A 20,188-nucleotide genomic window follows, 5' to 3' on the forward strand; every position below is an offset into this window, starting at 1 on the left:
ATCTTAGTATTATTTATCCTTGTCTTAGGGTTTCCACTGCTATGAACAGACACCGTGAGCAATTCAACTTTTATAAAGGCGGACATTTAATTGGTGCTGGCTGGTTCAGTCCACGGCACACCTCTATCTCTAGAATGCTGGGATTGAAGGTGTATACCACTACGCCTAGACCTAAGCCTTTCTTTATCTTTTCACAAGACCTTTATAAGTTCTAGCTTGTACTTCATTTCAGATATAATCAAGTTGACAACTGAGAATAGCCACCACAATCCACCACTTGTCAATTTAACACATAATCTCATCCTCTCGAGTCCAAATGAAAATAACAAGGTCATAATCGTGCCTAACATGATGTAACTTTCAACTACAAATGAATAAACAAGGAGCAATAAGCTTAGGTGGGTGGGAACTTGCCCGGAGGTTCCCACTCCCTTAATTCCATTTAATATCCTTGAACACAGGATTTGACTTCATTCCTGTGTTCATCCTGGTGCCCCTTTACTCTTTTTCCTTTTTCAGCTTGCTTCACTTGACCAAAATGATTCTCATTTTTAAAAAAGGATTTATTAATTTATTTGATGTAATGAGTACACTGAAGCTGTCTTCAGACGCACCAGAAGGCAACAGGTCCTATTATAGATGGTTGTGAGCCACCATGTGGTTGCTGGGAATTGAACTCAGGACCCTAGGAAGAACAGTCAGTGCTCTTAACTGCTGAGCCATCTCTCCATCCCCTAAATTATTCTCATAAGAGTGAACCACAGGATAAAATCTAACTTAGGCTTTTTTTGAGACTTCGTCAATAAAGTTAATTTCAATCTCTTTACCTTAACTCTAGGCAGAGTCTCCAGACAAGGGCAAAAAGCAGCCACACTCTTCACCAAAACATCACAAGGATGATCTCTAGACAACATTAAAATTCTTTTCTCCTGAAGCCCGAGCCAGATCCCCAGAGTTTAAATCATCCTCAGTACAACCATCTCCCATATTCCTACTAGGGTAGCCTATCAAGTCCCACTTAAAGCATTCTACTGATTTCCAATTCCAAAGCCCCCAAATCTACATTTCTCCAAACAAAAGCATGGTCAGGCCCATCACAGCAATACCACAGTGCCTGGTACCATCTCTGTCTTAGGGTTTCCATTGCTGTGAAGAGACACCATGACCAAAGCAACTCTCATAAAGGCAAACATTTAATTGGGGCTGGCTTAGGCTTTCAGAGGCTTTCTGCCCATTATCATTATGGTGGGAAGCATGGCGGCATGCAGGTGCTGGATGTGCAGACATGACTTAGTGCTGAAGGAGCCAGGAGTTCTACATCTTGATCCAAAGGCATCCAGGAGGAGACTGTTTTCCACAGGCAGCCAGAAGCAGGGTCTTTTTCACCCTGGGTAGAGCTTAATAGGACCTCAAAGCACCCTCACAGTGACACTTCCTCTAACAAGGTCACACTTCTTAATAGTGCCATTCCCAGGGGCAAGCATAGTCAAACCGCCACAGTCCTCCTGACAGCAGAATGTACTCACCCTTTTAACAAGCTTGAACAGCTTACCTCCTATATAGATCAGTACTGTGCTATGCTAGTTATGAGAAATACGACAATGAATTAGAATTATTTTTAATTCTTATTTGTAAGCACTGCTCCACATATTGATACCAGGTGTCCAAAATGTTTTCCCTACTTTGTAATACGTTTCTTTTGATCATATCCTCAACAGCAGTTTTTCTGTGTACTGGATACAATGTGTTTCTTCATATTTGATGGTTGTAGTAGAAAAAATGGAATTTATTTTTTATGTTTTATTTGTGTATGTGTACACTGGTTCTTGCCTTCCATCTTTGTGCTGGCTAAATTTATGCCAATTTGACCTAAGCTACAGTCATCTGAGAGTGGGGAAGCTCATTGAGAAAATGCCTCCTTAAGACTGGACAGTAGGCAATACTGTAGAGAGCTTTTTCTTAAATTGATGGAAGGGCCCAGCCCATTATGGGTGGTTCCATCCCTAGGCTGGTGCTTCTGGGTTCTACAAGAAAGAGGACTGAGCAAGCCACGAGGAGCAAGCCAATAAGCAGCACTTTTTCATGAATTCTGCGTAAGCTCCTGCTTCCAGGTCCCTGCCTTGGCTTCCCTCAGTGGACTGTGATTCAGGATATGTAAGGCAAATAAACTCTTCCTCCTCAAGTTACGTTTGCTCATGGTGTTTCATCCGGGCAAAATAGCTCTAAGACAACAGTGTTGAGGGTCTCTTGTTAAGTCTGCTTCTGTGTTCTTAATATAGGGCTAGCAAGCCTATGAGGTTGTGGGTGGTCCTTCAGTCTCTGCCTCCCATCTTACTGTAGGGATACTGGGATTACAATGTGTACCACTGCATCTGTTGTTTGTTTGAGACAGTGTTTCTCTGTATGGTCCTGGATGCCCTGGAACTTGCTCTGTAGACCAGGCTGTCCTTGAATTTACAGAGATCCTACTGCCGCTGCCTCCCAGTGCTGAGATCAAGGGCGTGGCTACCAGTACCTGGCCTCTTGTTTGTTTTTTCACATTCGTTCCTGGACTAGAACACAGGCTGCCAGCTTTGCATGGCTAGAACACAGGCTGCCAGCTTTGCATGGCTAACGGTTTGACCTGCTGTGTTGGCCTGATTCATGTTTGTGTTTATGCCTATGTCCAATAAGCCATTTCATGGAAGGATTTTTTTTTAATTTCTCTTTACAGCCTCATGATTAAATTGTAGGATATTTCACATGTTTAAGTTTTCTTGGGGTGTAAATTCACTGACCCTCTTGAATTATGAATACTCTACACCACGTTGACAAAAGAGGTAAATACAAGCCAGGCAGCTTACAGAAAGGACTTATTTGTAACAGTATTACCTGGGGAGTTTCAGGTAAAGATTACCCCCCTCCACCTGCACTCATTCGTCTCCTGCTCCTTTGCTGTTGGCAATCAAAACCAGGGCTTCGTGCACTGTATCACTGAGCTGCAACCACAGCCTAATTTCCCTCCCCACCTCCTTCACTTGTGCCTTTCTTGCTTTCCATTCTGAAGTTTCCAAGAAGCTCCTGTCAGAGTCTACCTTCCCTAATCACTTCCATGACTTTAACCCAGAAGTCATGACTTCAAAAGGAACCAGACAGTAAAGGTAAATAAACTATGGAGGATAGAGCGGGAAAGCGAGAGGAGAAGGATCATGGCAAGATGGGGGCTGGCAGAGCCCAGGCACTATACAGGGGTGACTGAGCCACCTGGCTTATGAATTAAAGGCATGGTCATATTCCCCCTATGCTCTCCAATATAGCTGAGACAGCCTTGAACTCTTGATCTTTTGTTTCTGGTGCCTCCCCTCCAAGTGCTGGGATTCTAGTTTGTGCCACCACACCCAGCTCTTGTGATCACACACTCTGACCTGCATTTACATCCTCAGGATCTGTGGATCCCATCACAGTCTAGATGTGAGGCACAAAAAGGAAGGGTAGAGGTCGAAACTTTTCCACCAAGAGAACAGACAGAGCTAGGCCATTTGCACTGCCTCTGTCCAGATGGTTCTCTTTTGCCTTGACCCAGAACCCTCAGAACCACAGACTTCCAGCTCTTCGATCCCAGGGTTCAGTGACGTAGTGCTTGCCAGTTGCCTATCCTACCAGCCTTTGGCCATCCTTGACCTCTGGGTCCCCACTCCGTCTCTTTACAAACTCAGTCTCCTGTCCACACACCCTTTTCCTCACTGCCCTATCTTTACCCTTATCCCTTGTACATTTTGATGGCAGAATTCTCAGCAGCTGAACCTGCATCCTCAGTCGAGATTATGTTAGGGAAAACACCAGGATCACATCAACTTATCACACTTAAACTCATGAACTCTGGGCAGCGGGCACACTCTGCAAGTTCGTATTTTTTCTAGCCCATCCATCTTCCCATTTGAGGACTGTGTGAAACCTTCTCCTTCTTCAAACTCCCACTGACCTTTCCCACTTCTCATCCCGGAAACATTACTTCCTATGCCTCTAGCAAACCTGAAACTATCAGAATAGGAGACCTGAAGGTTCCACTACCACCTCTACCCAACTGCGTGCCTAGATATATAGTGTGTGCTCCCACAGAGACCACCAGAACCAGATTCCAAGACAAAACCTCTCCAGAATACTGTCCAGCAGGTCTCATTTCCTATTCTTTTTTTTTTCTAATTTTTTGGTGTCATATGCATCACGATATGTCTCTGCAATTTTTTAAATCTTTTATAAAATAATTTCTTTAGACATTCACAAGTATATGTGACACATACCGACCACTCTTACCCCCATCTATTTCCTGTCTTCCTCTTACCTATTTATTTCCCTTTCTCCTATAAATCTCTCCTGCCCCTTGCTTCTTCAAGACAGGGTTTCTCTGGGTAGCCCTGGTTGTCCTGGAGCTCTCTCTGTAGACCAGGCTGGCATAAGACATTGCTTGGCATAAGACATAGTTTATGCAAGACTTTCTGAACCCACACTCTGCCTTTATCTCTAATCTTCTGACCCTTCCTCCCCAGGTACCTGCCACTGAAGAACAACCTGTTGGTCCAGGTCACTGACTTACTGCGTTTAACCAGAGCTGTGCATAGGTTTGGAGCCCAGTGGGTTACTGAAGAAAACGACTCTCATCCTCCCCTATCCTCCTCCCTCTCCCCTCCCTACCTCTGAGTTTACCAACAGCCAATAGTTCATCAGTAACAGTAAGGGCCCAAGGGTGCCTTCTCCATCTACAGATTCCATCTACAGATGGTGTTTTTCAGGACGGGTCTTGTGTTAGGCAGTTGCTGTACATTGATGATTGTCATAGTTGTGCTGAGTCTAGCGGATGGTATTCTACATCCCTCTGCACCATCTTCCAGTTCTTACACACTTTCTGTCCCTCTTCTAAAACGCTTCCTGACATCTAGAGAAGGTACTGTAAGTATGTTGTTTAGCTGAGCGCTGATGGTTGGGTATTCTCACCATCTTGTGCGGCCGTGATGTCTGCATTCAGGTATTCACTGTCATTAAGGGGACCCAGTGACCTAAATCTCCTTCTGATTCCACTTCAACTGCTCCAATGTGGGGCTCTGGTTTTTAGGAAAACACCATCTTCAATCACTCTCCTCCCTTTGTTTTCTTTCTTCCCCTTCTCCTCCCTCCCTGTTCCCCGTCCCCTCCTCCTCCGATTTCTTTTCCTCCTCTTCCTCACCCCTCTTCTTCTCTCCCCTCCTTCCCCTCCTTCTCTTAGAGGCAGGTCTCTGTTACATGAGGCTGATCTCAGATTCACTATGACGTTGAGAATAACCTCGACCCTCCTACCTCCACTTCTGAAGTTCTGGATACCTCCAGTTTATGTGGTGCTGGGACTCAAACCCAGGCCTTTGTGCTTATTAGGCAAACATTCTAACTGAGCCACACCCCCACTTCGCCAAATGCTTTTTTTTCCTCCTCATTCTTAAGGAAAAAAAAAAAAAAAAAAAAAAAAAACTTCATTTTTATTGTATCTTGTATGAGTGTTTTGCCTGCACACACACACACACACACAGAGATACACACACACACACACTACTTGCATGCCTGGTGCCCTCAAAGACCAGAGACAGCACTGGATCTCCTGGGATTGGATTAAGGTGGTTTGTGAGCTGCCATGTAGGCGCTGTCACTGTTCTTTAACAGACTAAATCCAGTGGTCAGTTCCTTACCAGGGTACTCACTCTTCCTTGACACACTAGCCTCACCTGCCTAGAAGGCCACCTTAATCCTTAATTGGCTGCTCCGGAGACTCCGCCCCTTGCTCGCCTCCCTTGATTTTGTATTATACCCAGGGCTCCATCCTTGATTCTCTCCTATTTACACACTCCCCTTTACAAAACTATCTAGTTTGTAAAAACTGGCTTTAATGCCATCTGAAAATGCCAGTAATTCCTGTGTATCTCTAGTGTGGAATATTTTCCTTTACCTTATACTCTCATGCACACAATCACCTACTCGAGGTTGCCATGACAGCGGGATATGGTGGTATACAGCTGCAATCCTAGCACTTGGGAGTAGAGGCAGGAGGATTAGGAGTTCAAGGCCAGCCTGGACTATATACAATCTTGGTTAAAAAAAAAAAAAATCAACCCAAAACCCCAAACCCAGACTCTAGTTGAATTCCAAATACACACTTAAATGTAACCTGAACAAATAAACTCTTGGTGTTTTCTGTCTAGCCAACTGTCTGCAGTTTTCTCTACACCCCCCCCCCCCCGCCCACTACCCCATTACTGTTAAGGTCCCACTATGTAGCATTGGCTGGCATGAAACAAACTATATAAAACAGGCAGGTCTTGAACTCACACAGATCTGCTTGCTACTACCTCACCTGGCCTTGACCAGTTTTATTTTATTTTATTTTGAGATAGGGTTTCCAAATTGCTCAGGCTAGCTGGGCTGAGGCTGGCCTTGAATTCCCGATCTTTTTACACCTCCCAAGCACTATAACTGTAGGCATATGTTAACTGGCTCTTACCAGACTATTTTCTATAGTCATGGTGTTTATTATTTATTGCCTGTCTTCCCATCTCCAAAATGTAATATCCATAAAGGTAGGGATTCTACCGGCTTTGTCTTTTTTTGTGTATACAGAAAAAAAATTAAACAGTATCTGAGTGCTAAGGAAAATACTTGAGGGGCTGGAGAGATTGCTCCCCGGTTAAGAGGGCTTCCTGCTGTTCCAGAGAACTTGAGTTTGGTTCCCAGCACCCAAGTTGGGCAGCTTAAAACCAACTGAAATTCCAGCCCCAGGTGTTCTGATGCCCTCATTTGGCTTTTATGAGCAATCACTCAAATATGGCAAACATACACATATAAATAATAAAATCTTAAAAAGTTAAACAAAGCCAGTAGGGTCCGTTCTTTTCTCCTTTCTTTTTCCCCCCCTCTTTCTGTCTCTGTCTTAAGCATCTCAGGTTGGCCCTGAATACCTGATCCTGTTTACATCTCTGCATGTTAGAATGACAGGTAAGAGTCACCATGCCCTGCTCATATTTATCTTTATCTTAGAAATTACTGAAGCCCTTTAATTAAAAAAAAAAAAAAAAAGTCAGTGGCTAATGCAACTTGTTTGCAAGTAACAAAATATTATCCAGGTTAAAAACCTGTCTCCAGAAACTGAAAGCACTAGAAACACAAACTTAGTGGGTATCGCGTGAAAGTATGGTAAATGGAGGGGGGTGAAATAGGACCTGCATCTCCCTGCTTTCAAGCCATTCAGATCAATAGCTGTCCTTCTTGAGTGGCTCTTTCCAGTTATTTGGCATCGGTGTCAAAAGAAGGAAGTCACCGCCTTGAGCTGTAAAGCCTTAAATGAGTTGCTCTGCCATGTCTTAGGGGAAGTCCCCTGACTTTAGAACTGTATTTATTGGGCATTTGTTTATTTAACCTTTGAATCAGGATTCTATGGTAGAGGCAAGAAAACTCTGAAGTTGTTTTGCAAACAATGCAAACTTCAAAATTGTTAAAAAAAAAAAAATTGAAGGTACTCAAAGTGGCTTAGTGTCTGAAAGGCCGCGCAGAACTGAGCGGGAAGGAGTCTCTTCCTCCAAGAGATACCGGTGCTCGGGTCTCCCGAGCGCCTCCTCTCCCTGGAGAGGATCTAGGAGTTGGTCGCCTAGGAAGCAGCACCAAGCATCCACAGAATTTCGGTGCAACCGGCTCGCACAGGTCCTGACTCGAAACGGAGTCCAGAGCGCAGACGGCGAGGCTCCGCACCGGGAGCCGCACGCCTGTCACGGAGAAGTGGGCGCTCCACAGAGCCCACGCTTCGCGCATCCCGCGGCTGCTCCCGCCCGCCTCGGCCGCACCCCTCCCCCGTCCGCGCCTCCCCTTTAAGCACCGAGGCGCAGGCGGATTTGTGTCGGCGGACGCGAGGCTCGACTCGCCTTTATGGCGGAGCCCCGCGCCCGCGCCTTGACAACCGCGGCGGCTGGCGGTGGGGGTGGGGCTGTGCGCGCCGAGCCGGCCTCCGCCACCCGCCGCAGCGCGGCCGGGGATTGCGCGCGCCGGGGGCGGGCCGTGGGCGGGCCGGCGGGGCAGGGGCGGGGAGGCCGGCGGGCGGCCGCGCTCGGGTCCGCCTCCGACTGCGGCGCGGCGGGGCGATGTGAGTGCCATGGCGAGGAGTCTCTGCGCGGGGGCCTGGCTGAGGAAACCCCATTACCTCCAGGTAGGCCGGCCGCGGCCCCGCCACGCGCCCTCCGCTCCGCGCCACGCGGGACTCCGCGCCCCGTCCTCCCTCCGTGCGCGCCCCGCCGCCTCCTGCGGACCGGCACCTGGCGGCGCGCCCTCCCCAGCCCCGGTCCGCCCGGCGTCCCGCTTCCCCGGGCGCCGCCCCAGCCCTGCGCCCCTCGGAGTCCCGGCCCCGGACGCTCTGCGGTTCCTCCTCTGCGAGCTCTACCGCTTTCCCCAAGGGCCCCGGCGACCTGCCATTCCTGACTCTGTCTGGGGTAGGAAAGGGGTGGTGTGTCATTCCTCCATGTTTCACAGAATCGTGACCGATTGTCATGCCAGTGGGTCCCCCAAGTCCCAGCCAGCCGCTGTGCCTCGTGCAGATCCCCTGGTTTTGGTGTTCTCATCACATCTCTGGTTTAAATGGGAGGGAGGAATCTGCAAGCCCGATCGTGGCGATGGGCGTTCGCTTTGCAAAAAAGAGGATGGTGACTGTGGTGCGGCTCTGCACTCAGCCCGCCAGCAATGCGAACGCAATTCTCAGTCACGTCGTGTGTACTGTTGGCGTGTTAATTTTTCATGATTTTCTGTTGCGCTGTCAGTAGACTTTAGAACCCTCCTGCTGCCTTCGTGCACTGTTTGGTCACCAGGGGGACCTAGTGGACGTCGTGAGTAGCTGAGAACAAATACATAGCTCGGATGGAAAAACAACTACAAATCAATGCCTCACACATTGATAGTTAGGTCTCTAGAGGACACTGCTTACATTAAAAGGCCTGACAACCTGGGACGGGTGTGTGTTTTAGGTCAGCTGATGGTGTGATTCTTAGGAGTATCAAAGAAAAGTTGAGGAGAAACCATCACAGTCCAAATAGATCTTAACATTTTAATTTGAAATCTGCATGTGTAGGTCATTACATTGAAACGAGTGATACCCAGATTGAGAAGACTCGTGGTATTAAGGGTGTGAGACTAAACGTTTGTAGCATCACGGCCAGAAATAGTTGTGCCTTCAGTACCAGTATTAGAACCCAGTGTAGCATTCTACTCCGCCAGGATAAAGCATTTGGCACATTCTTTGAACTTAAACTACTTAGCTTACTATTATTGATTTTTTTTAAGGGTTGGTAGAGTTTTAGGCTCTAGTTTTGGCTTTAAATGTTCTCCACAGATTCGATTGCAATCTTTGGCACTATAACTGCACATGGGTTTTCTGATTTGGTTAAGGTTGGAAACTTAATTAAGGGTTCTGGGTTCAATCCCCAAAACCACACACACAAAATTAGTTTTACAAATGGTTGTGCTTATGTTAATGATAAACAGCGTGTTTCTTTCTGAATTTGCATCATTATCAGTGATCAAATGAGGGTAAGCTTGCTAGTAGGCAGATATTAAGATTACTACATTTCCTTGAATGTTTAAACTTATTAAAATACCAGCACTTGGGAGGCAGGTCTCTGTAAGTTTGAGGCCACATAGATAAATTTTGTGTCAAAAACTTTTAAAGGTAAACTTAAGATTTCTTTTAAAAGACAAGTTCTCCTGTGACCCAGATTGGCTTAGAACTAGCTAGGTAGCTAAGAATGACCTTGAATTTCTGATTTTGTGACTGCAAGGGTATATAGGTATGGCACAATTCATATTCCACTGTTGTTCCTGAGGAGCCACCAAACTCTCCACATAGACCAGTGAGTCCCAGGAATCCTCCTGTCTCCACTTATTCGGGTTCTCAGTTGTTTTTATTTTTTCTTTAGTACTTCAAAGTTGTACCTCATGCTTAGCATTAACTTAGTATTAGCCAAATTTGACTAGTCATAAAGAGGGTTTCTGGTACACTGTCTTTTGGCAAAAGAAAATAAAAAACTTTCCTGTGTATGTTAGAACACATAGAACACACACACACACTTACCTTTTGAGACCCAAGTCTCAGTAGCACAGGCTAGCCTTGAATTCCCGCAGGGATTACAAGTGTGCCCACTATATCACTTCAGGGGAACTAGTTCTTATGTTTTGAGAGAATATCTTATAGCACAGATACCTGTTTTGAGGGATTTTTGTTTTTCCATTTGTGCTTTTCTAGCTAAGGCCTTGTGCTGGCTGACTTGTACCCAAGTATGTGTTCAGGCTGACCTCAGACTCACAGTGGTTCTTCTGCAATAACCTCTCAGGTACTGGGAAATGGTCCAGTCACACCTGCCAGATATCTGACTTCAGTAGCAGTTCTGTGCAGGGATATTTTTGTTGTTGATTTTTCAAGACAGGGTTTCTCTGTGTAGCCCTGGCTGTCCTGGAACTCACTCTGGTCTTGAACTCAGAGATCCACCTGCTTCTGCCTCTCAATTGCTGGGATTAAAGGCATGTGCCACCTGCCCCTCCAGATACATTTTAGTTACAGGGAGGCTGTAATCATTCTGCAGGTACAGGAGGTACTCTTGTCTTTGTAGATAAGGAAACAGCAAGATAGATTTATTTCCAAGAGGAGGGAAGGGTAAAGGGCCTGGAAAGATTTTGAAACCAGTTTTATATACTTGGCAGTTTCTCTTGTTTGTCTCAACTGGGTGGGGTCAAAGATCACTTATGTCCCCATTTAGGCCTTAGAGAGTTTAAGTTCCTTTTTCTATATTTTTTTCTTAGTAAATTTTTTTCTCTAAATCTTTTCATATTTTGATTATATTTCCTCTCCCCCAGCTTCTCCCTGCCTCTTTGCCCACCCAACTTAATGTTCTCTCTCTTTCAAAAAACCCTCAGAAAACAAAGATTCAAACAAACAAAAATAGCAGGTGGATCTCTATGAGTTCAAGGCCAGCCTAGTCTACAAAGAGAGTTCCAGGACAACTAGGGCTACACAGAGAAACCCTCAAAAACCTGAACAAAACAAACAAACAAACAAAAAACCAGTAAGTCACCTCTCCTCCCCACCAAAACCTAGTATTTTGTGATTAATATTATAATTTCTGCTGTAACCTAACGGGACTTTGTGAGTACCTAACAACTATGATCACCTCAGTTGATACGGCCAAGAGATTCCACTGCTTGTGAAGAAAAGAACTTAAGTGCTGTATCCATATAGTAAAATATTATTTACCAGTAAAGACTGAGATAGATGAGTGGGTGCTTAGAGTTGGGTGGTAAGAAAGAGTGGCTGTGGGTAGGATTTGAGGGGAAAGAGATGAGAAGTACCTGCATGACTGCATGTTACCTAACAATACTCAAAGGCATATTTCTGTAGTATGTAGATTATAGTTCAGTAAAACAGTAAAGAGTGGGGGAGGCAGAAGGGGAAGTGACTATAGTCGAGCTGACTATGGACATAGACCTTGTTCTCCGACCCACTACCCCATTACAGCTTTCACCAGTGCCAGCTCTTTGGTGTGGGGAATTCTTGCTTCCGGGCAGTAATGCAAGAACACTGCACCCTCTCAGAATAAGTCAGCTGAGCCCCAGTTTCCCCGTGTCAAGGCATCATTTCTCAGAGAAAGCTAATGTACCCAACATCCTTTGGCACCGTTTTCTTGAAAATTAACACTGGAAATAACACTTTCTGTGTGTGCCAAGTGTTGAGGCAGAGTGAACCAAGTTAGACTCTTGACTTGGTTCATTGCTCTGTCAGCCAGCTTAAATAAAGAACTTATACTTACAGTCAGAGCAGGAATGTTTCAGGACTCTGCATTGAACCTGCGTGCGTTTTTAACAATGTGTTATGTACAAATTGGGATCTGTTTTTGTTTGGGGTTCACTACAGTTCAGTGAGGATGACAGACAACACAGTAGCCTGTAATCTGTTGGCTTTAGTGTGAAACATCTGCTTTCTTCTATCAGTAAGCCCTGGAAGAAGGAAAGTTAAGACTTTGCGGTCTTTTTATATGCTTAGATTATGCACATTCCAGCCATTCCACACATACTGTGTGACACAGGAAAAGATTGTACAATTCTAAGAAAATTTGAGGTCTAAGACATCTTTCTTTGGAAGTTTTCAAGCTTTTTAGGTAGAATTTTTTTGTTTTGTTTCTCAGACAGGGTTTCTCTCTGAAGACTTGGCTGCCCTACAGCTTGCCTTGTAGACCAGGCTGGCCTTAAACTCAGAGATCTGCCTGCCTCTGCCTCTCAGTACTGGGATTAAAGGCGTGCACCACCACAACCCAGGGGTAGAAGTTTTAAATTTGGGGATGTTCTCTCCAAAATAACTGCTCTGGCATTTTTAATGTGTTCAGTCGGGCTGTTATGAATGGATGGATAGACATTTTTTTTTGTTCTTGACTCTTTGAGAGAGTCCCCTATGTAACCCTGGCTGGCCTGGAGCTCCCCATGTGTATCAGGGTAGCTTTGTACTTGTGGAGCCTTCCTGCTGCTAAGATTGCAGGAATGTGCTATCACATCTATCAATGACTGGCTTTACACTGTTAGCACTTAGTAAACATTTCTTTTGTTGTTGTTGTTTGTATTTTAAGACAGAACAGTATTTTGGTTGTCTTTGTTTTTTTGTCCCCCCCCCCCCCCCCGCCCTAGTTCCTAAGTGCTGGTATTATAATCATATTACCTATTATTTAAAATTTCTAATTCCTGGAATTTTGACTTTTGGTTCTTTGTGCTTTATATGGATATTTTATAGGATTTAGTTCCAGGGAGTTATTGATAGATCAGTGGTAGCTCTTACAATGTTGACAAATGCTAAAGGAAAAAAAGTAAGATGGCCGCTGAATCTTAGAGTAGGTGGTTCTGTATTCCCAAATGGTGGCAGAGGGAGAAGCCCATGCATTGACCCTGTCTGAAATGAACTTTCTAGAGCTATAATTAGCTCTCTGAAGTTGTGAGTGCACAGAGAATGTGCATGACTGATAGTGCTTTAAATTTAAGTGTATGCCTGCAGTCCCAGGATTTAGGAGGTTGAGGAAGGAAGATTGAGAATTGTAACCTATTCTAGGCTACCCAGTGTAACATTGTCTCAAAAAAATTAAAAGGAAGAAAGAAAGGAAGGAAGGAAGAGAGAGAAACAAGTGAATTAAAAAGAAACAAAATTTAAACATAGAATTAGCACAATACTATGCTTCTTGAGAAACATAAATAATTAATTTTCTAGCAAGTTTTTCAAACTTACCTGAAAATTGTTTTTATATACATGAGTGTTTTGTGCCAAGTGCCTATGGAGGCCAGAAGAGGTGTTGGATTTCCTGGAACTGGAGTTACAGATGGTTGTTAGCCACCAATTGTGTGCTGGAAATTGAAGTTGGGTCTTCTAAAAAAGCAGTCGGTATTCCTAGCCTTCATAGTACTTTAGTGTTTTGTTTTTTGATAAAGGGTCTCAATATTTAGCTCTGGCTGTTTGAAACTCACTGTAGACTAGGCTGATCTTGAATTTACAGAGATCTCCCTGTCTCTGCCTCTGGTATTGGAATAATACCAGACCTATAAAAGACCTATAAAACCTTTTCATCTTGCAAAGTTGAAACTCCACCCATTGAAATACTCCCAATTTCCTTCTAGTCCCTCCCCCACCCTAGTCCTTGGTAACCACATCCTATTTTCTGTTTCTATTAGTTTGACTCTCCTAAAATAACTTGTGTAAATAGAACCCTGCAGTATTTTTCCACCCATAATCTCCTCTCCTGTCCTTCCCTCCTTTCCTTTGCTCTTCTCTACTTCTCCTCTCCTCTCCCTTGTCCTCCTGCCTCTTCCCCTCACTCCTTTCTTGAAAAACAAAACAAGCAAAAATACTAATAACCCCCCCCCCCCGTGTTTAATCCCTCTCCTAAAACAGGGTTTCTTCACTGTGTATCCCTGGCTGTCCTGGAACTCAGTCTGTAGACCAGGCTGGCCTTGAACTTAGAGATCTGCCTGCCTCTGCCTCCCAAGTGCTGGGACTAAAGATGTTCTCTACCACCATACAGTGAAGTGTCTTTTTATGTTATTAGAATAACTAATATATTAGTTAGTATGAAGAATAGTTGGTTCGTTGTGACATTTTCATTTTTGTCATGTGTATAATTGTGCTTTGTTCATATCTTTCCCTCCAAAACCCATGTCTACTCTCTCCTCATTTTCCTTTTCTGCCTCTTAAATATTAGTATGTGTTTCTATAATCTGGAAATGAGGAAAAATGTGCAATACTCGATCTTTTCTCTTTCGTTCCCCTCTCCTTCCTTCCAACCCCTTCTTCCCTCTTAATATATCCACATCCCATATGTATTTAAATACTTAAAGCTAGGCCTACATGTAAGAGAAACTTCTCTTTCTGGTTTCTCAGTGAATCTTCATACTATTCTTCACAGTGGGCATACTTCCCTCCACATTCCTGCCAACCGTGTGCAAGGATTCCAGCTCTTTCAGACTCTGCTTAGCACTTGTTTTCTGTTTTGACTGTAGTGGCCATCCTCTGGGAGCAGGATGATAGTTCATTGTGGTTCTGATTTTGTTTCCCTAATGGCTGGCGATTGAGCCATCTTCTCATAGGTTTGCTGACCATTTGTAGGTCTTTTTAAAGGAAAGTTTCTTTTTGGTTTATTGTTTTGGTTTGACTCTTTTTTTTTTTTTCAGTGAGATTATGGGTTATTGTAAACACATTCCTGTTTCTTTCCAAACAGTAGAATGACTATGTCTGAGGACATTCTTGAAAGATTTTGCATGTACTGACAACCTTCTGAACAAGTTAGTGTACAGACATCACAGATCAGTTATTGGGTTATTTAGACTGTTCGGTTTTTTGTTTTGTTTTTGCTTTTCAAGATAGGGTTTTTTTCCGTGTAGTCCTGGCTGTTTTGGAACTCACTCAGTAGACTAGGCTAGCCTCAAACTAAGAGATTCATGTGCCTCTGCCTCCTGAACAGTAACAAAGACAGTCCTGTTATACTGTTTACTTCCACTCTAAGAATGTGTTCAGGGGGCAAAAAGCACATACATACTTTATACATATCAAACATATTTTGTGGCCACTCTTGAAGTGGATGGAATTGTACTTACTGGGTGCTCAGTGCCATGGCTCACAGTCTTTACCTGTCAGTCACTTTATTGATACTATCTTTTTTTTGTTTTGTTTAGACTTACTTTTTAGAGGTAGGGTCTCATATAGTCCAGGTTTAGCTTGAACTCCTGGATTAGTCAGGGTTGGTCTTGAACTTCTAATCCTCCTCCTGCTGCTACCTCCAGGGTGCTGGGAGTTCGTGTGTGTGTGTGTGTGTGTGTGTGTGTGTGTGTGTGTGTGTGTGTGTGTGTGTGTGGTGTGTGTGTGTGTGACACCTGGTTTTTGCAGTTCAAGGGATGAGACCCATGGCCTGCCAACAAACTAGGCAAGTGTTTTACCAAGTGAGGGACATCATCCTCAGGGTAGAGGGTCTTGTCAGCTCACTCCTTCCAGTCCTCTCTGAGGGTATTCCTTCCCTTCTAGTCCACATTCTTGGGTCCATTTCTTCACCCACCTGCCTTTGTTCTACCACCACCTCCTCATTTCTCTGACTCACCTTCCCTCTAGTCTGGAGCCCCACAGTTGTCTCCCCTTCCCTTCCTCAGTATCCTTAGGATTTTAACCTAATTCTCATTTCGAATAGGCTCTGAGTGAATGTGTCTCCTTATATGGCTTCCACAACAATGGGCCTTATCTTAGTGTTCCTAGCCTGCCCCTTACCCCAGCACTTGAGTTTTGTGTTTTCAACAGTTACTTGATATTTACCTCTGGATTGTCACCTACCTTGAATCTTTCCCCATTTCTTTTAGGGGTCATCTCCGATTATACGCGAGAGTGGTATGCCCAAATTCTAAAGATGCATCTCCTAACTAACACATGAATGCACCATAACCTTTTGTTGTGCTGGCTGTCCTAGTAGAATAGCCTGCTCTACCAGTACAGAGGCACCCCCACCTTCAGCAATACCCCCAAGGTGCAAGTCTGTCTGGGCTTCCTTCCTTTGTACTTGTCCTTTAACGGAGTCATGTGACCCTTTGCTCCAGCAGTTCTAAAAAGTTGACTTTTCCAAACCCACTAGCACGCCACTCACTCGCCATGTCTGCCTCAGCCTTTCCCCTTTGCTTTAAGTTAGTTTTTATTTCTCTTCTTTAGTGCTGTGGATTGCACAGGTGTATGTGCATGCTAGACAAGTGCTCTGCCTTTAACCGCTTCCCCGTCCTACCATTTCCTCTTTGTAGAGCCGTTCCTCCGCTGAGCCTTCACATCTGCTTGCCTGGTTTAGTCTTAACTCAAACAGGATGTGACCTTTGAACACTCCTCTCTAGTACCTTCAGATGTCAGCTGCCTCTCTTGCTTGTTTCAGACTCTGAGTAAATGATAGCCAGCAAGATACTGAAGCATCATGGTGTTTTCCTGTCTTTTCTCAAAGCTGGGAGCTCCTTGAGAGCTGAAATGTCAGTTTCCTTTCTTTGCCTCCTATGTCTAGCTCAGAGTAGGTGGCCAGTTGTACAGTGAATGTGCTTAAACATTTATAGAGATAGGGAGGGCTTTTTCCTGGGGAGTTGGGACAGGAGTGTCTTATTTGTCCATTTGCTTATTTGAGAAGGGTCTTGCTGTATGTACACCAGGCTGGTTTGAACTCCTGCTTCAGACTTTTGTTGCTGGGCTCTCACACGGGCACCTCTACAGCTGGTTCATGATACAGAGTCTATGGAACTGATTAATTCCTTATGTGAAAGAATGTGTACACAGTAACTAAAAGCACATAGCTGATAATATCCTACAAGCCTTAAGCGCCTCCTTCCACTCTATCTGACCTGCTTTACTCCCAAAACCTGTCTGGTAGCTGTACCTCTAACTGCTAACTGTGTCTATTGCTGTGAAGAGACAATATGACCAGAGCAACGCTTATAAAGGAAAACATTTAATTGGTTCATTATCATGGCAGCAAGCATGGCAGCAAGCATGGCAGCACACAGGCAGACATAGTGCTGGAGAGTTAGCTAAGATTTCTACATCCAGATCAGTAAGCAACAGGAGCAGAGGGAGAGAGACATTTGAGCATTTGAAACCTCAAAGCTTTGCCCAGTGGCACACTTCCTCCAAAAAGGCTATACCAACTCCAATAAGGCCATACCTCCTAATAGTGCCATTCCTTAGGAGGCTGTGGGAGCCATTTTTATTCAAACCACTATATTGGTCTTTAACTCCCAGAGTTTCACCTGAGTCCCCCATGGTCATATAAACAATACACTTGATTTTAACTTTTCATTATATTTTTATTCAGTTATAGTTGTATGTATGTGTGTGTGTGTGGTTGCATACATGCCATAGCATGTATATGTAGGTCAGGTTGTTGCAGGAGTTGTTTTTCTCCTTCCACTTTTTCCATGAAATAAACATGAGATCTATAGACTAAAGCTTGTACTGATCACCTGCGGGAGCAGACTGAAGCAGTTCCTTCCCAGAAAACACCACATATTTGCAACTTGGGAAGAAAATGTGACATTTGCAGATTGTCTAGGTTTGGTTGCTTTTCCACATTTATGTTAAAGAATAATGATTTAAAGCTAGCCCTAGTAAAAGTTGAGAGCATTATGAACCTCGTTCCCAAGGTTCTGACTGATTTCTCAGCTTTCGGTGCAGATGTCTTTCCTGTTATCTGCTTCTCAAGTCCCTGTGACCTGGGCTGGTTGAAGAGCATCAAGCCGTTTGAATAATGAAAATGACTCTCACCTCCAGAAGAAGAGTATAGAAAGGTGGAGCTGGGAGTCAGCTGATATTATGTGTCTTTTTAAAAGGCAGAGTTGATGGCCCTAGCATCCTGCAATTTATGACTTGAGACCCAACATAGTCATTGTTAGTTGTGGCCTAAGATGAAAGTAATCTTTAATTTTAGTATTCCCTAAAATGCGATTCTATAAATACTACTCAGTGCAGGCCTAGTTTGTATGCTAAGATTACTTTTTCTCTAGGATAATGACCCTTGGGTTCCCAGGCTTCCAGCATTAATCATTGGGTTTTTCTTATATGCCATCAGTTCTTCATGCCCAGGGCACTGGCTGCCTGTGTAGTCTGTTTCCTTTGGGGGGTGGGATGGGGTTTTGGCTCTTTTTAAAACAAACAAACAAACAAGGTATCACTTTGTTAGTTCAGGCTGGCCTGAAAGTCATGAATGCAGCTTTGGCTGGTTTCAGATTCATGACAGTCCTGCCTCAGTCTCCTGAATGAGATGAAAGGTCTGCGCCACCATACCTGACTTTTCTTTGATTAAAAACAAATCCCTGGCCTTGTGCTGCAGACTGTTACTGCCCAGCTCTCCTGTCCTCTTTCAGTGAATGCAGTAAGTAACATTTTTTAGGTATTTTCTACTCAGACCCCATGGATCTTCTGGGCTTACAACAGTTGCCCAGGTTCCTTTTTTCTCTGGGTTGGACTCACAGCCTTCAGGATCCTGAGTTTCTTCTATCCTGGTTTATGTTGTCATCTTACTGGGACAGTCATCCTAAAATAAGTTCTAAAGGAAGCATGTGAGGGAAGTGAACCTTCTGAGTGCTTTCATGTCTAAAACTGGATTTCTTATATTCTACTTCCTATTTATCACTGAGCTGAATGTAGAATTTAGAGCCGAAAGTAATTTTTTTTCCTGAAAATTCAAAAACATGGATCTTTTAATAGCACTTTGTTGCCAAAGGGCCAGTTTGAGTCTCAGTCCTTTGTATGTGATCTCTTTCTTTCCTTTTCTTTCTTTTTTTTTTTAATAAGAATTTTTTCTTTTTTTAAAAGATTATTTATTATATGTAAGTACACTGTCTTCAGACACACCAGAAGAGGGCATCAGATCTCATTACAGATGGTTGTGAGCCACCATGTGATGGCTGGGAATTGAACTCAGGACCTCTGGAAGAGCAGTCAGTGCTCTTAACTGCTGAGCCATCTCTCCAGCCCTTCTTTTCTTTTCTTTTTTTAAATAGTTGTTTCGAAATTCCCTGAGGACTGGTGCAGTCTCTGTATCAGCTGTACTGGGCTCTGCCTGAGCCCTTCTGATAGTCTTTGTTTTCTTTGGATAGGGTCTTACTGTGTACTTTGGCTGACCTAGGACATATATCAGGCTGGCCTAAATCACAGAGACTTGTCTACTTCTGCCTCCCAAGTACTGAGATTGAAAGCATATGCCACCATGCTTATCAGCCCTTTGGGTATTAAACGCTAAAACTTTCTTACCTCAGCTTTAGGATATGCTGATGTAACAGTTTGTTATACTCTTTGCTTCCACTCTCTAGGACTTTGTCTTTGTCAGATCATGTGTCTCTTGGATTGGTTCCTTGTGTCTCATGTTATTGTGTCCATCTTTGTATCATTTCCTGTAAGCTGTCAAAAAATAACCCAGAGAGGAAAGGGTTAAAGACCTCTGTGAGGGGGAGCCAAGGCCTGAGGAGAGGGAAGCACTGAAGCCTGGAGGAACCTGCTTCCTGGATTGCCCTCCTGGCCTGCTCAGCTTCCTTCTTATACAGTCCAGGCCCCCTCTGTTTAGGGATGACCCTGCCCACATGGGCTGTACCCTCTGCATCAGTTAGCAATTAAGAAAATGCTCCACAAATACCACAGGCTAATTTCATGGAGGCAGTTCCACACCTGAGCCTCCCTCTGTTTAGGTATGTCAAGGTGATATCTGTGAACTGCTTCACAAAAGTTCTCAAGAACCCCAGGCTGGCCTTGAACTTGTCATTATATAGGTAATGACCACAAGTCATTTCCTTAAAATAAAAAGCTTTTGTGTATACACAAGTACACACATACACACACACACACACACACACACACACACACACACACACACGCATACACCATCACATTCAAGTGGAGGTCAGAGGACAGTTTTCAGAAGCTGGGTCTTTCCTTCTACTCTAGGGATCAAACTTAGGTCATCAGGCTTGCATGGCAATGCAAGCTATTTCCACAGCTAGACTTTGAACCGTCTTATTTCTCTGCTACATCTGGAATGCTGTGTGTGTGTGTGTGTGTGTGTGTGTGTGTGTGTGTGTGTGTGTGTGTGTGTGTGAGCATGTCTGGCTTATGCCCAGCCCTTACTCTTTT

General features: G+C 44.2%; 1 protein-coding gene across 1 annotated transcript in view; it reads left to right on the forward strand.

The window, feature by feature from the left end:
* The first annotated feature begins 8,073 nt into the window (after positions 1 to 8,073).
* DIPK1A (divergent protein kinase domain 1A) overlaps positions 8,074 to 20,188 on the forward strand; it is a 69,898-nt gene continuing 57,783 nt past the window's right edge. The window contains exon 1 of the mRNA XM_080925146.1: positions 8,074 to 8,194. Within this exon, the coding sequence (XP_080781272.1) occupies positions 8,141 to 8,194 (54 nt within the window). The 5' untranslated portion in view covers positions 8,074 to 8,140. The remainder of the gene's footprint in view (positions 8,195 to 20,188) is intronic.

This window comes from Micromys minutus (assembly GCF_963924665.1).
Source record: "Micromys minutus genome assembly, chromosome: 11".
NCBI lineage: Eukaryota > Metazoa > Chordata > Mammalia > Rodentia > Muridae > Micromys > Micromys minutus.